We start from the raw sequence: 17604 nt of genomic DNA on the forward strand, positions 1-17604 counted from the left end.
TCTCATCTAAAATGAGGACTAGATCACCCGGTTCCATATGCTCTTAATGGACAATGAGACACTGGCTTTGATCTTCACGGGGAATGGGGAGAATTTACTCCAAAGTGGACTCTCTGCCTCCACCTATCGCCTATCCCATTATTGAAATGAACGCTTCTAACCATCTGCACCCTGCAGGAAGGTGGGGCATGCTGCCAAAAACAACAGATGGCCATCAGTTAGTTTGGTTTAGTACTCCTTCCGCTATAGCCAAAGAATTTCTCAAGTTGTTATAACCAAATTACAAACAGAAATGTGAAGACTCACACAGCATTTGGGCCATGTCCCCTTTCCCTGCCATGTTGTCTGAAGTAGAAGGCTCTACTCCTGAGAATTCATACAACCAGGGGAAGGTGCCAAGCGGGGGGGGGAACAGCAGCAGTTTCAAGTTCAGTCAGCCAATTCTCCCTCCCCACACCTCAGAGCAAGAACGTGCAGTCATAAGGAGGACTCAGTATGTAGAACCGTGGTAGCAGAGTGGGTATCCTGAAAGTTTAGAAAGGTATATACTGGAGGAGACTGGAATGCACGATGAAACTATCTTAATCCCACTACATAAAATGTCATTTCTCTAAAACAAAGTTCTTGAGAAATTGTTGAAATAATTCAACTTTGGCTACTCTTCTGTGTAGAATGTATTCCAGCTGTTGACCTCAAGGAATCAAATTTAAAAGACACAAAACAAACAAAACCACAAACCTGATGGAAAGTTATAAAACGTCTGCCTTGGATTCTATCCCTGGTCTGTTTCTAACTCCCTTCTCCGAGTCTTGAGTTCTGCACCAACTCTGAAACCAGACTACACGAGCTCTCATTCCACCAGTTCAGTAACCCTGTTAGACTTTACCCCGAGACACCCAGGCTTCTATGTGCCACTTGGGTTTGCAGAGTGAAGTTGGCTGCCACGACTGTGCCTGAGTAGCTTTACTGAGCACGCACGCACACACGGACTCATTACTTTCTAGAGGAGGGGCTAAACAGCCTACTGAAAGGCAGCATACACTACTGCCTTCTGTGGTGGCCCATGATACCTATGGCACCTGAACAGGAGGGCTTTTGTAAAATCAAATGCATCAGTAAGTGGTACCCTAGCATGTTTTTAAAAAATTATGCAGCAGAAATTAAAAAAGATCTAAAAAAATGGAAAGAAATCTCATGTTCATGGATTGGAAGACTTAAGAGTGAGAAGATGATGAGTCCCCAAGGCAATCTACAGATTCAATGCAATCCCTATTAAAATTCCAACAGCCTTTTTTTGGTGCAGAAATGGAAAAGCTGATCCTCCAATTCATATGGAGCTGCAAAAGGCCCTCAAAAGCAAAAATATATTGAAGGACCGAGTTTGAGGACTCACATGTTCTGATCTTACTATGAAGCCACAACGATGAAAACAGTACGGTACCACTACAGGACAGGCACACAGATCACAGAACAGAATGGGAAGTCCAGAAATAAACCCACATCTCTCTGGCCAGCTGAGTTTTGACGAAAGTGCCAAGCATTCACTTAGTGAGGGAAAGAACAGTCTCTTCAACAAACGGTGCTAGGACAACTGGGTATCTACATGCAAAGAACAAAACTGGTTGTTACCTCACACTATACACAAACATTAACTCAAATGTGACCTAAATGTAAAAGCTAATACTATAAAACTAGGAGAAAATATCTGAGTAAATTTTCATGTCCTGGGATTTGGCTATGGAGTCTTAAAACATGATACCAAAACACAAGTAACAACAACAAAAACAGACATTGGAACTCATCAAAATTATAAACCTGCGTGCTTCAAAAGGCATTATAATGAAAGTGGTTAAAACACACAATAGGAGAAAATATTTGTAAATCATATAGCTAGTAAGAGTCTATTACCTAAAATGTATAGAGAACTCTTGCAACAATTCAGCAACAGCAAAATAAACAACCCAATTCAAAAATGGGCAAATTTTTTAATGGGCTTGAATAGATGTTTCTCAAAACAAGATGTACAAGAAACATGCAGAGATATTCAATCATTAATCGCTAGGAAAGTGCAAATCGAAATCACAAGTTATCACTTCATATGCGCTAGGATTAAAAAAAATAGTACTGGAACTACCATACATTGCTAGTGGGAATGTAAAATAGTGCCCCTGTTATGGAAAACAGTCTGGTGGTTCCTCCAAAAGTTGAAGACAGAGTTACCTATGAGTCCAATGCCATTCCTAGGCATACATACACCCAAGAAAAATAAAAGCTTGTTACACAAGTGTTTATAGCAGTATTCATAATGACCAAAAACAACCCAAATGATCAACAACAAACGGATGGACAAATTGCTGCATACTGCATACAATGAACCATTTAGCAAAAAGAACGAAGTACCGATACATGCCACTATGCAGCTGAACCTCAAATCCATATGGTGAGTGGCAGAAGCCAAACACCACTGTATGACACACCCAGCACAGGCCAATCCATGCAGACGGAAAGCGGACTGGGGGTTGCCAGGGGCTGGGAGAAGGGGGACACAGGCATGACTGGTTCACGGGATTTTCTTTTGGTGTAATGAAATGTGAAATATTTCAGACTATAAAATAGTTACTTTTAATGTTCTGTAAATTTCTCAATTAAAAAATATCTGTAGATAAACCACTTTTCAAACAACTTAAAAAAACTACATAGAAAGAGATCATATCAAGTGCTGAATTCTACTCACAGAACAAATGTTTATAAACTTAAAAAGAAAAATGAGTGAAGAAATTAGAACTTTGAGAAGAAAATAGACTCTCAAGCAAATGATTACATTCCCAAAGTTCTAAGTATTCCATGTATTTATACACTAAAGACAATGAAAAGATTAAAAAATAAAAGCAGATTTCATTAGCATTCTGGTGTGGCAGTTTTAAAACAAGAACAAGCAGTGTTAAAAAAATGAGTGTTAAAAAGATAGGTACGTTTTATGTACTGTCCTCATCAATAAAAGACTTGTGGAAGATTTGGAAGAATTCACATCTCTCAAGCGGCACACAGCAAGTCTTACCTCCACCATGAGGAGATAATGAAACAGGACCAGTCTATTACAGGATGTGAGCGAAAAATCTTACATTCTAGAGGGCAGACAGTTCACATTTTCAGCACACTTAAAAAACTAAAACCGTTTCTCAACATCTTATGTTGTATCTAGTCGTTTCCTTTTTTAAATACTGCAAATTTAGCTCCATTTTTTAAAAAAAAAACATGATTTTGCTCAAATGGCTGAGACATGGTTTGGGATAAAAACCTTTAGTTCAGAATCTGTACTCCTCAGTGGTGAGTCCTTTCTGCTTTGATTCTTAAGCAATGGAATTCTAATGCCCAGATAAGTAGAGAAATCTGGGCTGGAAAGCTACAGAACAGACCCAAATCTCTGATCATCTCTTTGCCTTAATGACCGCTCAGGGCACCCAGGGAACCACTGGGCATACAGACGCTGGAACAATCCCCCCAAATGGGGAGTAAAGCACAATTGTGAGGAAGGGGAACGAACAAAGAGTTAATGACTCTACCAGGCCCATCCCTTCCCAAAGACCGTCGTCCTCTCTGGTTGCTTGCCACCCAACAACAGCTGCTCATGATAATCAATGTCTGACAGATCAGAGAAAGCCCTTAATGTGTCGCCAAGGGGCAGTTCAACAGATGGCATGGTGACTTACAACCAGAATCATTAATTACACTCTCTTATTAGTCCCGGGGCACAGTGCTAAAAATGCTTCCTCGGTGAAAGACGCGAGTTTCAGATAAATGACCGTCTGGTATTGCCTGGAAACTCCCTTTAGGATTTTTGGTCAGTGTTGACTTCTAAATCCAAGCCATACTATTTTTACAGCCATTTCCCATCTTCCACTTTCAGTCTGGCCAGGAATATAAAGTTCCCAATACCACTACCCATCATCACTCTCATAATCACCGAAGGTAAGGATGTGATAAAAAGTACCTGTCGCTCATTTCCCTTCTCAAGTCAATGACTGTGTTCAAAGGCAAACAACAATCTCAGCCACCGAAGCAGCTCAATGCCCCCTCCCTTGGCACCCGAGAGAGCAGTGTTTCCTGAGTGCAGAGTGCAGCAGGAAGACTACCCCCCCGCCATCGGCTCTGGGATTTCTTGCAACATGTGATTAGTTCTCCAACTCAAAACTGTCCTCCTGTCCCAACCACTGGCGGCAACTCTTCTCTGTGTCTCTTAAGGAAAGAGGGGCAGACTCTCCTGAAAGGAAGTCTAGTAGCCTGGAGCAAGGAAAAGTTCCCAGATGTCCTCCATGGTGGTTGTGACACCCCAAGGGACTAAGCACCAATGTCAAACCACCACGAACTTAATTAAGAATCCAAACAAATGCATGGAGAAGAACTATTTCTTCCCACAGGCATTCACACTAATGTCACCTCAGGGTAAAAACTGGTCCCTTTCCAACAGATTGAGAACTGGCTCCCTACACATGACTGAAATTTTAGAACTAATCACAGACATGGCTTGGAGGCAAACTACTTATTAGCTTTAGCATGATTAAGTCAGAAATAAATCTTAATATAATCCAAAAAGAAAAATTTTAAGTATTCCCCAGATACCACCAAATAAAGTCTTTGATTTTGCTGACTCCTGTTCTTTTTGTACCTCAATCTACAATTTTTAAAAAATATGAGTTCAAACTAAAACAAGGTTAAGATCCTAAATGCTATGATTTAGGAGTTCATCATGTGTTTCCTATATTCCAATTTGTTCTTTCTTAGATACATAAAAATGTGACTTCAATTTTCAATTAGTTCACACAGTTGCAATATCTGAATGATGTTCTCATCACATGCATTTTTAAAAGACAAAAAAAAAGTGTTAATTAAGGCATAATAAAAACCTCCTAATGCGGGCTATAGGAAAGGAAACTTGGGAGGTCCAGGTCTGCCTTGCGAGGTACTCACTTCTAGTTTTTTCTCCTTTTCTGACAAAACATCTTTCTGGTTCTGGGTATACTCCACCAACATCCGAGCCAGCTGGCGCCGGTCTTCCAGTTCTGCCGCCAGGCGCCCGTTATATTCTGCTAGTAACAGACATGCTTCATCTACTGTTTTTGAAAGACGTTCAGCTGCCTCTTTGTCTAAGTACAAATGAGACCAAAAAATAGAGACAATATACAAATCACATAGGCACCATTGCAAACATTTCTGGGGGAGGTTAACAGTTTCTCTCTGAAAGTAGAGAATCCAAGAATAAGCCAGAACCTGTGGACAGAAACTCAAAGGGCTGACAGAGAAACCCAAAGGCACTCACTCCTGTCAACAAGACAGGACCTTTCTAAATTACTTGAAGTGAGGCAATTGTGCAGGGAGAAGAATCTGGCTGACATTTCTAAGTGCCTATTCCTGCAAAAGCTCTACAAATAAAATAAACAGAAAGATTTAGTGTCATACATGGGACAAGTTTTCCTGGTCCCTGAGAATTTCAAAAGGGCTTTCATTCATATTACTTTGTTATGTATTTTTTGAACAATACTCTGAAATACAAAATAACAGCACTATAAAGCACATTATGAAATACAAAAGCTAGCACTCACTTCTTGGGTGTGGACACTAAAAGAAAAAAAAAAAAATTAGCCCTGACTGGTGTGGCTCAGTGGACTGAGTGCTGGCCTGAGAACCAAAGGGTTGACAGTTTGATTCCCAGCCAGGGCACATGCCTGGGTTGTGAGCCAGGTCCCCAGGAGGGGGTGCGTGAGAGGCTATCACACACTGATGTCTCTCTGTCTTTCTCCCTCCCTTGTCTTCTGTAAAAATAAATAAAAATCTTTAAAAGCGGGGGGGGGATGTTACACAGTAGCACAAGAAACCTTACACAATAGGTTTGATATCATTAGCTAAGGTGCTGGGACTCCAAACCAGGTTTCTAAAATGGACCTACTGGGCTCTACCTCTCACACCGAGCAAGCCTTGAAACTGGGTATTAATTAGCTCTCTTCTGTTCAGCAAAATACCTGGTCTGATAAAATGGACTTCTAAATGCTTTTGAATATGACCCACACTAATAAATATACTTATATGAACACATATAAAAGAAATTATTTCATAAAATACTTATCCTTACTATGTGCAGTGTTCTATCTTCTATTCCATTAAAAAAAACGATCATTACCTACCAGATTGATTTCATGTCCAATTGATGAGTTATAATTCATTGTTTAGAAAAAAACAAAACACAACTGTACCAAAGTATCAAAGTATAAGAGAGGGTATTCTTAGAAAGAAGTGATGAAAAAAGCTCAACACTGGGAAATGAGAAGAAACAAAAGGATGACCTATATTTAAAAAGAACGAATGTAATTAATCACACACGGGAGTAGTGAGATTAGACCTTAAATATGTATACCTCATTTTTAAAAGGCTTTTAAGGGTCAGAAGAGTAGATAGGTGTTTCGAAACAAAGAGCACCAGGGACTCCAGTAGTTGTAGGGATAAAAAATGAGTTAGACAGTTGCCACTATTACAAGTTGTCTGAGTTGAGAAACCTCAGCATTCTCACAGGTAACTAACTGGGAATTAAGAATTCCGACATAGTTTCTCTGGCAAACTGTCTGGCGTTTAGGTGCCTTCTTAATATGAATATTGGGGGATGGACAGTTGAAGAATTCCAAATTAGGTCTGACCCCAAGACCAGACACTTCCACCCGCTTCAGGGGAGGGAAACAGCAGACATTTTTGGTGAAGGAGGAGTGAGCCAGACAGAACACGAAGGAAAGAGATGATCTCGGTCATGGAGGGTAAAGAGGACAGTGGAGGAGGGGGGACCTCAAAAAACCTGAAATTTATTTAGAAAAAATCGTGTTTTTATTCTTACACATTTAAACTTCAGTCACCTTCAACTGCTCTCTATTTGATGCAATACACCTATCAAGGCATTTTTTCCACAGCTCAAAACAGTTTTTGAACTTGTCGATTTCAGTGCCTTTCAGTGCTTCTGTTTTTCGTTTCACCTCTTCCACATCAGCAAAACATTTCCCTTTGAGGACTTTTTTTCATCCAGGGAAACAAAAAAAGTCACTCGGGGTGAGATGGGGTGAATGGGAAGGTGGGGCATAGGAGGGCATGTTGTTTTTGGTCAGAAATTTCTGAACACTCAGCGCAGTGTGGGCAGGGGCGCTCATAAAGCACCCATCATGAATCAGGCAAACGCACTGAGTCTTCAAAAAAAATTCACTGAAGCCAAACCCAGCCTCTCACAACAATGCCAGCTAGTACACCGATGCAGATGGGCTCCAGGAACCCTCACCTAGCAGGGAAAGCCTGTACTACAAAGGACCTGCCCTTCAGAACATAATTACGTTTTTTTTTGGGGTCCTGCCTCATACTGGCAGTCCAGCCTGGGAATAAGCTGCTAGGGTGGTTAGGTTGGTTTTGGCTTTAACTAAATATTTTTAAATGGTTAATTCATTGAGATGTTTAAGTACTCGTGGCAAAAAACTGCAAGGAAAACACAAATATTTAAAACTTTTAAAATATAGATTCTCACTCTCTTAAGAACATGTACAAGGGATATAATTCATTCACACAAATAATTCAACCCAGAAAAATAACTTGTAATAGCTTTATAAGTTATAGAAAAAATGCCGCCAGAATGCAGCAGCGAGATGCTCACTTCAGAGAACTTACCTGTGGCGGTCCCAGGTGCTGAGCCCTGCCTGCTCCACAGAGGAACGGCTGCGTGTCTTTCAGCAGCCCTCCCCGCGTGCACGAGCACCCCACTCCCTCTCGAGTACTCCCGAGTCAGTTTCCCCACACGTCCTGTTTCCCTGTGCCTCCCCAACTTCTCTCCCCGTCTCCGGAAGCACTACCATCAGCACGCAAATGTGCTGCTGTGTCTTTGGACCTCGGGCCGCTCCCCGACCACTGCCCCCTTTCCCTGTTCCCTTTGCAGCACTCCTCAAGGGAGCTGTCTACCCTCCCCCACCCTCCTCCTCTCTCCTCCTGTCACCAAGGCCACTCCAGTCAGACTTGCACACACGTCAACCCCCTGCTCAAAATCTTCCAGTTGGCTTAGCAAGTATCTGGGCTCCTACTGCACACAGAACACCACTCTGGGCTCTGAGACAGCAGGGAACACAACACAAAGGACAAAACCTTTCTGCTCCAGGTTTACACCCTCAGGTAGACAGAAACAATACACTGTACTTTCCTTTTTCATCAGTCAGAGATAAGAACTCTGGAGAAAAATTAGGCAGAGGAGGAAGAACAAGGCAGTGAAAGGGAGAACTGTAATTTTGGATTAGATGCTCAGAGCAGGCTTCACTGAGAAGATATGTAAACCAAGGCCTTGAATGAAGTTAAGAGAACTATCCGGGAAAGAGTGGGACTATTTGGGGAAGATCGTTCCAGAGGGACCAGCAAGAAGAAAGACCCTACAAAAGGGGTGAGTGACAGGCAAGAAGCCCATGTGACTGGAGCAGTGAGCATTGGGAAAGTAGTAAAAATCTATGTGGTAACAGGGGCCCAGCTGTTACTCTAGGGGACTGGGGTAGCACGATCCCACTTCCACTTTAACAGATCACTCTGATTGCTGTGTTGAGAACAGAATGATGGCTAGGAGTGGGGGACAAGGAGGAAGCAGGGAGACCAGGTACCAGGTGACTGCTAACACAAATGAAGATGGTGGTGCTCACTGTTCACCTCCCTCTGGGCGGTGGCAGTGTGGGCAGTGGCAGTGGGGGCAGTGGCAGTGGAGGTGGTGGCAAGGTGCCACACACTGGTCTTGGTCCCAATCAACAGGAATAATGAGGGAGACTTTATGAAGATGGGGAAGACCACGAGAGAAACGGGTTTTGAAGGGAACACCAGAAGTCTGGTTTGGGGCAGGTTATGTTTGAAATGTCTATTGAGACAGCCAATTAGTAACAGTGAATAGGAGGCTGGATGTACGAATCTCAAGATAAGAAGAGGTTAACACCAGAGATATAAATTAGGGATCACTAAGTAGGGAAAAAAAAACCCTGTTATTTAAAGTAATCAAACTGGATGAGCTAAACTGTCAATGAACCTAGCTAGAGAAAAGGGCTAAGGAGAGGTCAACGTTAACAGGTCAAGGAGAAGTGAAGAAACCAGCAAAGGAAACTGAAAAGACACAGCCAGAGAAAGGAGAACTAGGAGAATACAGGGTCCTAATTTCCTATGGCTGCTGTAACAAATTACCACAAACTTAGTGGCTTAAAACAACACAAACATATTATCTCAACACTTACTGTGGCCCCTTCTCCCATCTTCAAAGTGTATCTCGCCCCAACTTCTGCTGCCATAATTGTATTTCCTTCTCTCTTTCCTCCCTACCTCCCTCTTACAAGGGCAATGTCACCACCTCAAGATCCTTAACTTACTCACATCTGCAAAGTGCCCCCTGCCACTGAAGGGGATATACGAGTATTCACAGGTTCTACGGATCAGGAAATTAACATTTTAAGGAGATCACTTTCCTGTCTACCACACCAAATGAGGAAGTATTTTCAGGAAAAAGAAACCAACTAGGTCAAATGTTGCTGAAATCAAGTTACGATGACCTCAAATTAACTCTTGGCAAAATATTCACTACTGAATTTAGCCCTAGAGAGGTCATCAGCAACTTCGCTGAGAGCAGTTTCAGTAGGGCAGAATCAGAAGAGAATGAGAGGAGGGGAAATGGAGACAGATGAGCACAGGCGACCTATTTAGGATGCTTTGCTAGAAAGAACAGAGAAATAAGGTGGTAACTAGGGGAAGACATGGGTGAAGAAAAAACTTTTACCACATGGGAGAAAAAAATAGATGTTTTTATGCTATGGAAAATGATCCGGGGGAAAAAAATGGAAGATGCAAGAGAAAAGGGGAGAGCTGTTGAAGCAATGCCCTTGAGTAGATGAGAAGGAAGTCTAGCAAACAAGTAGAAAGGCTTGTTTAGAAAACAGCAGGTTCGTCCCCAGAAAGAGGAAGAAAAGCCAGCCAATGTGTGCCAGTTGTCCTCCTCAGCCACATTCAGCTGGGCACATCCTGGACAGAAACAGATGAAAAGCTGGATTTAAGAATGGTGGTTGCAGGGAGCTGGGGGGAGGAGGAGGAGATAAATTGTTATTTAATGGGCAAACAGTTTCAGTTTTGCAAGATAAAAAGCATCCTGGTAATTGGTTGCACAACAATGTAAATGCACTTAATACTTCTGAACTGTTACACTTAAGATTACAAAAACCTAAGCAAAGCAAAGAAAATGAGGACAGAAGGGGAGTGAAGGCTGGGAAAAGACAGACGGATCAATAGACTCTTAAAGCCAACAGGGTTTCACCGTCAGAGGCCGGGAAGCGAGTGAGACCAAATGTTCCCTGTGTGGTTTAGAAGGCCTGTGTGTGTGTTCTCCAGGAGGTTCGCTCCTGCCTGAAGGTCTTTCCCTGTGTAACAGTACCTCCTTCAATTATCCCCACCATCACACTCCTGCTTTGTTCTTCTTTTTGGCCCTTATGCCACGAGGAAATGTGGGTTGGACACCGAGAGTGTCTGCTAACACAGCGTGCCTCAAATATTTGAAGGAAGGAAATATTTCACGACCAACTTTGGTTTCCTTCAAATGGATATGGAGAAAGTTAGTGAAGCAGCCAAGGCAAGGGACTGGAAGGGACAAACAGTGGCCCCTGGAAGAGTGGAATGAAAGGCTTGAGCTTCTGTAACAGAAAGAATATAGGCTTCGCAGGGTAAGCTGAATCCCCAAGATCCACTAGTCATGGGACCTTGGGCAAGACCTCTAACATCTCAAATTCTCAATTTCCTCCTATGTACATAGGGATTAGCATTCAGTGATCTCAAAAGATTAACTATCACAAAGAGCAGGAGTATCTGGCACAGGGTACGCTCTATTAATATTAGTTCATGCTTCATTCCTTCCTTTCAATTTCTCCTGCATAAAGCGAGAATAATGACAACTGCCCCTCCCTGTTTCACTGGGGGTGATCACCAACAGGGCAAATGGACACAACTAACTATGCACACCTCGAGTTCTTGGCACTGAAGACAGTATCATCTATGGCGTGTGTTGGTGTGCGGTGCAAAAATCACACAGTACTGAATTATAATTCTTTTTTTAGTAAGAGAGTCATGAGTTTAATGCCCACCCCGCCCAGCCCTGACCTGTGGCATATTGCATTTCTGCGACAACTCCTAGAATCTCTACTCAAGCTTGCATTATTCCAGCAGCTTTGCTGTTTAGCATGTGAGCTGTTTCCAAAGCCCACGATGACAGGGTGCCCAACACCAAATGGAGAGGCTATAACTGCACACTCCGGTATGCCCTAGGGTTTGATGAACTGGAGCTATGTCCCTCTTCCCCTCATCTTTCACCCACACTCTACCTTCTTACCTGTTATTTTTTCCAACAGAGAAACATCTTGTACTTCCTGGGGCAAAGAAGCAATTTTCTGGCGGACAGTAGCATCACCTGATGCAGCATTTTCCAGGTCTTGCAAAGCTTTGATTAGTTCCTCAGTCTATGTAATAAAACACAAACACTATCCGTTAACACATATGGGGCTTTAAAAAATTAGCTGGAATTGATGAGGTGGCAGCAAATGATATTGTAAGAACGATCACTCCTGACATTCAAACCACCACGGCAGGGCTTCTGCAGTATCTGGGGAGACACACACACACACACGATGACCACGATGGTGGCTCAGCACAAGGATCCCGGTGGCCGACCCCTCAGCTCTCTCTTCAGAGCCACGAACCCCAGACTCTCTGCACGTGTCTCCAGTGTCCTGTCCTTTCTCCGCCAGAGCCTAGATTTGGTGGAGAATGGGAGACCAACAGATCCTGCAGACTGGGCCGTAATGAACATTAAGTCCATTATTCCAGAACAACGGGATTTGAGGAGCAAGCTAGTGCTCTTCAGGAATAGGAAATTGATGGGAAATCCCTGCTACTGATGACAAGAAATCATGTGTTTGACAGGACTTCAGTTAAACTTGGGATGTGCTTTGAAGATCTATGAGTTATCATGTAAAACTTCTGTAGTCAAAGCATTTAAAAAACAACTCCTCACAGTACAGTAAAATTGGGGCCTCAGACCTCAAAAAAATGCATAAAGACAAAACTTAGTTTCATGTTATGAAACTCTGTAAACATAATACACATGTGTGAATATGTAAAGAATGTCCACCAAATGAAACATTATCCTACTGGACAGACTCAATCCATCAGATGACCTGAATTCAGCTGGAGCAGCAAGGAGGGCATGCAGATAGGACGGTTTTCCCTGTGGAGTTTGTCAAAGACAGTGAAGGGAAGTCAATCTTCAACACAGTTAGATACTCTTCCCCAGAAAGGCTTTGAAACCATGAGGATTTTCTCCATTTCTTCAGACAGCTGTCTCAAAACTCATGGAATGAGCATATTTTGGTTACAGACCTGGGGCGGGGGTGAAAGGAGAAAGGGATTGCTGTCTCTCTTGAATTCCTCTGCTCCTCAGAGCTTGTGTTATTGGGATGGAATTGCTGACACCCCTTTTCATGGAGGATCCTCCACACGACCTTACTAAGGCCCCACTGGAATATGCTGTGATGTTTGAAATGAAAGTGCATCTTGGCCCCTTTGGAAGCAGAACTGTGGGGCTCTGGAAAGAAAAGCTGTTGTGTATTGGGCATATCTATCCATAATCAGCTAGCTTTCACAGGGGCTAATGGTATGTTCTGCATAGAATTGCTTTTAAATTGGTTCTTTGTTTCCAAAGAAAGCATTTTTTCACTTTATGATTGTACTCATAAGTTGTTTCTGAAGAAATCTGCCAAGAGTTACAGATCAAAAAGCCTTGTTACTAGTACAGAATATTTATATATATATTCCTTCACAATGGTGCAATAGTTTTAATTGCTCTGATGCTGTGTTTGATTCCTGGTTTGAGTACTTGTTTTTAGGAACTTGAAGCAGTGGGCTTGCTACACCTCTGTTCAAAGAGACAGTTGTTCAATTTCTGTGTGATAGCCCTTGTTGGATTTGTGTTTTGTGGTTGCAAAAAGGCATTGGTTCAGTTCAAAAGCCCATGGCAGAACATGAATAAAATTCTACATCCTTTCACAAAAAAATCTATTTTTAAAGAACATTTTCAATTTATAGGAGTGAAAAAACTCCAAGTCCAAGTCCACTGTAAACATAAATCCATGCCAAAATCCTGGCACACAATGACAAAGTCAAACCCACTGTCTGGCAAGCCTCACCTGGTGGGTCTCCACCCAGTGCCCTGAGAGATGCACATACTGTTGGTCACTAGCACCACCTTGTGGTCATAATCTGCAACTAGCAGTCACTTCACCCAACCACTCTGCCCTAGCCTCTGGGGGTCAAGACATACCAAGAGAGGTCCTGCAGAAGGGTCTTGGGGAGAGTAGCTTCCAGGGTAGTCATCATCCTCCTCCTCTTGTATCTGCTGAAAAGTTCGCTTCAGAGATTTCTTCTCCTCTGTGGCTACAGAAAAGAAAAAAGTGACAAGTTTGATTCACTAAAGCTTGCATAGGTTGAGTCAAATGTTATGCACAATGGGTCACATGTAAAAAAAGGCAGGAGGGGTACTTTCCAGAGACAGCTTAACATTAACCTCTATGCCAGTCATTTTAAATAGGTGGTAGTTCTACATTACTGGAAAAAGACTACTGAAAACAAGCGTCTAAAATCACGTGAAACTTACCAAACTAATACATTTCATAAAAAGCTTCATTATCTTAAAAAAGAAAGTTAACAGGAAAAGTAAGATGGTAAGAGACCCATCAGACAACACAGTGAAGAAAGCCGATGTGTGCAAGGGTTTTTAGAGAATATATTGCATACAAAATAAAATTATTCACACTTTCTAGGATAAGTTCAGGAAATAAATAGTAGAAAGAAACCCATCAATAAAACTGTGCCAAAAACTCAAAACACAAATATCCTTTTTAAAAGCAAAATTTTACCTTACAATTAAAAATAACCATTAATAAAAAATATGATTGATAACACTGGGAGACATTATGTTTCCATTTTAAAATTAACCACTTTTGAGGCTAACAGATTACATTTTTAATTATTTGTACTGTACGCTTTTAAATTATGATAGATGTGTTAATTCTAAAATCACTTATTTTGTATCAAACTGAATAATACAAAATAAATGCCAAGCAACTGTAGGACATAAATCTCAATGATAAATTTAGGTTTACAAAGTAAAAAAACTATCAGACACCCAGCATGTGCCAGGCATGGCAATAGTTTCTTTACATTTCATCTTTCCAACAATTCTAAGATGCCATATTTCCATTCTCCAGGTGAGAAAATGAGGACTCAGGTTAAGTAACTCATCTAAAGGTGTGACTACAAAATCTGCGCTCTTTCCACTGCAGACAAATTACTCAGTGCCACACAACTACCCCTCTCATCTGTCAGGTGAGGAGCCACCACGCACCTGCCTCAGAACTGCGAGTTATAAACGGAACACACTATTCTTAACTGAACATTTTCCTCCAGAACCAAGGATGTATGTAGTTCCCATTTTCTACCTTACATATTAACTGGCCAAGCTGTGTTTGATATGAAAGCCAAGTTAATATGGATTTTATTTTTTCTTAATGCTTTCGTTTGCTCTACCAGCAAGAAAATAAACAACATTTGCATTACAGGCGGTCCTCACTCTGCACAGTTCTAGTATGCACAGATTTGTTACTGTGGTTTAGGTAAGCAGCACAAGTTCCTCAACAACGTGGTTCACATTTCAGTTACCATGGCATATTAACTATGAATAACAGCATATGGAGCAAGCTTCACTACTAACTTCAGTCCACAAATCTTTACGTAAATAATAGAAGTGCTTCATGATCAGTGACCATATCACTTCTTCAAGGTCAGTGACTGGTGGCTGCACATCTGTTACTCAGTTCATACACAGAGAACAGAGTTGTGCTGCCTCCCAGTGATAAGACCCACATGACGTAATCAAAACAAGGAATGGAAGGACGAAGATGAAAGGAGCAAAGAAACTAAGACTAAAACTAATGCGAGAAGTGCAATCTGAAGGGGCCATCAATAGAGCTGTAGGAGAAATAGCTGCTATGGGAATGCAGGCACTGCCACAGGCTCCTCGAGACTCCAGGTTCAAATCCAAAGGAACCTTAGCAAAGGCCAACTTATCAACATCAAAGTAAGTGAAGAAAGTGGTTGTGATGAAAATGACAATGTCCCAGGGCAAGTGATGCTGCCAAAAATCCTCCAATTATCCCTGGCTGGTGTGGCTCAGGGGATTGAGTGCCGCCTACAAACCAAAAGGATGCAGGTTTGATTCCCAGATCAGGGTACATGCCTGGGTTGTAGAGGTGTGCAAGGGGCAACCACACATTGATGTTTCTCTCTTTCTCCCTCCCTTCCCCTCTAAAAATAAATAAAATCTTTAAAAAAAAAACCCTAATATTAAAGGAACTCTCAAATATCTTTCACAACACTGAAAATACAAAGAATAAAATGTTGGAAGCTGATCCAAACTTGGAAAGAATATGACAATTCACTAAGAAAAGATGCTCAGTCTGTATCATTAGTTATACAAGCAAGCAAGTTTTGTTCAAAAAGCTCTTAATGTTTGTTACAAGGAAATAAACATTTTAATTCTCAATGTTTCTGATTTTTTGTTATAGCAAACTAAATACCAGCTTTACTATCTTTCTGGTTTCCCTATATAATTGTAATCAACAGTGAGATTTTAACTCTTTAACAAAAACATCTTAAAAGTCACAGAACAATCATAACTTTGTCTATTGATTATGGTTTCAGCTTACATGGTCACTTTACAGTCCTGCACTGCTATGCAATGCAAGGACTGCTGTGTTTGTAAAACAGAAACTCTACCAGGATCAAAGCTGCACATGAAGTATCTAGCAGTCATCTGCATAGGGTAGCTACCTAACTAATGTGTAGTATGTGGTATGACCCACACAGACATTTAGCTACTACATGTAGAATTTAAAGCACAAGAATAAAAAAAAATTGTATTATTTTGTTCACTTCCAAAAACCTAGAAGAGTGCTCCATAAATAATTGTTAAATATACTAAAGAATGCAGGAAAAAACAAAAACGGAATCCTTTTGTATAAGGGGTTGAAAACCCTGACACAAAAATTTTTATATATGAAAACCACACATCACTAAATCCTTCTGGACACTCAGAATCACTGAACTGGGGCACTGGTAGGCCTTAGAGAAACCCATGTCTTTGCTTTCCCCACCTTATTTTTCATGTGAATATCAAGGCCCAGTTTGTCCAAAGTCAGAAAGCTGCTTAGTCTGAGTCCTACAGCCAAAGTCACCTGCTCCTAGTTTGGAGTTCCTTTTACCACTCACTCACACACTGACAAAGGCTGAAATTAAACTAATGCAAATACTGGGTTGGCTAAAAAGTCCGTTTATTTTTTCCCCGTAAAATAAAAGACATTTTTCATTTTCATCGATAACTTTATTGATTTGGATATTTTCAGTATGTCAGCTATCTCCCATGTGGTATAATGTTGACTGTTGTCAATTAATGTCTCAATTTGATCGCTATCAACTTCAACTGGTCTACCTGACTGCGGAGCATTGTTGAGCGAGAAATCTCCTCCTCCAGCATGAAACTTTGCAAATCACTTTTTTCATGCTCAACCAGTCACAGCACCTTCTCCATACACCATACAAATCTTTTTTTAATTTCAGTTATGTCTTTACACTTCTTGAAATACTAAAGCATAATACACCCAAAAATGTTATTTTCTTCCATCTTCAACATTAGAATGACTACACAACAATTCACCAATTTTGACAATATTTTTTAATTCACAATGATGACAGCTGTCACAATACAATCATACAAAGTTGTTTTGAATGAAGTTAAAGACAAGGGCTACTAGAGGCATCTTATGGAAAAAACCAAACCAACTTTTTGGCCAGTCTGACAAGTTTAGGGCCACTTCTGTCCTTCACCATTCTAATGGAAGAGGGTGCAATAATAGGAGGTAGCCATTACCATCCTGCTTTTCCCACTGTCAACTACCCCCACTTGTGGGACCGACTGGAAATGAATTGTCAGTCATCCTTTCCCCCACCAGGGGCCTCTTTTCTTGAGCTCCTATTTCTTTTACAAACTCCCCCACTGGCTTCATCTTCCAAGTACAACACCTTGGAACCACAAGGATCTCTCCCAAACTCCCGACTTCTAGCAGATTCCATCCCTCTCTCTGAGGAATAGCCTGCGTATCTCCTTTCTTTCGACTCCTTCCCATACCTCTTACCAGCAATCTGGACCTTACCACGCCTCGTTCAGACCACTGTCCCAACTGGTCTCTCTGCCTCTACGTCACTCCTTTTCCAACTTAGATTACTCTTATTAAATTAACCTTCCTAAAGCTGAGCTCTCACCCCATCGTGCCTCTATTAAAAAACCTGGAATGGCTATCCAAGCGCTGAGCCTACTCATGGTAACGTGATACCATCTTGAGTTCGCCCTCTCTCAAAGGCATCCTCTCAGTCTAATTCCCACAGCATGTGGCCACTGCTAACTCCTCATGGCCACTGGCA

At 41.5% G+C, this 17604-nt stretch overlaps 1 protein-coding gene across 2 annotated transcripts in view; it reads right to left on the reverse strand.

Annotated features, from left to right (window-relative positions):
• The window catches only part of RPRD1B (regulation of nuclear pre-mRNA domain containing 1B), a 51504-nt gene that overhangs the window by 15043 nt on the left and 18857 nt on the right, over positions 1-17604 (reverse strand). The window contains exons 4-6 of one of the 2 annotated variants that reach the window (XM_045832775.1): positions 13391-13503; positions 11405-11531; positions 4969-5144 (exon numbers count right to left, since the gene is read on the reverse strand). In XM_045832775.1, the coding sequence (XP_045688731.1) occupies positions 4969-5144; positions 11405-11531; positions 13391-13503 (416 nt within the window). The remainder of the gene's footprint in view (positions 1-4968; positions 5145-11404; positions 11532-13390; positions 13504-17604) is intronic. The other variant, XM_045832776.1, reaches the window with a different exon arrangement.

Source organism: Phyllostomus hastatus, unplaced genomic scaffold (assembly GCF_019186645.2).
Source record: "Phyllostomus hastatus isolate PE091 unplaced genomic scaffold, TTU_PhHast_1.1 phas_contig_17, whole genome shotgun sequence".
Classification (NCBI taxonomy): Eukaryota; Metazoa; Chordata; class Mammalia; order Chiroptera; family Phyllostomidae; genus Phyllostomus; species Phyllostomus hastatus.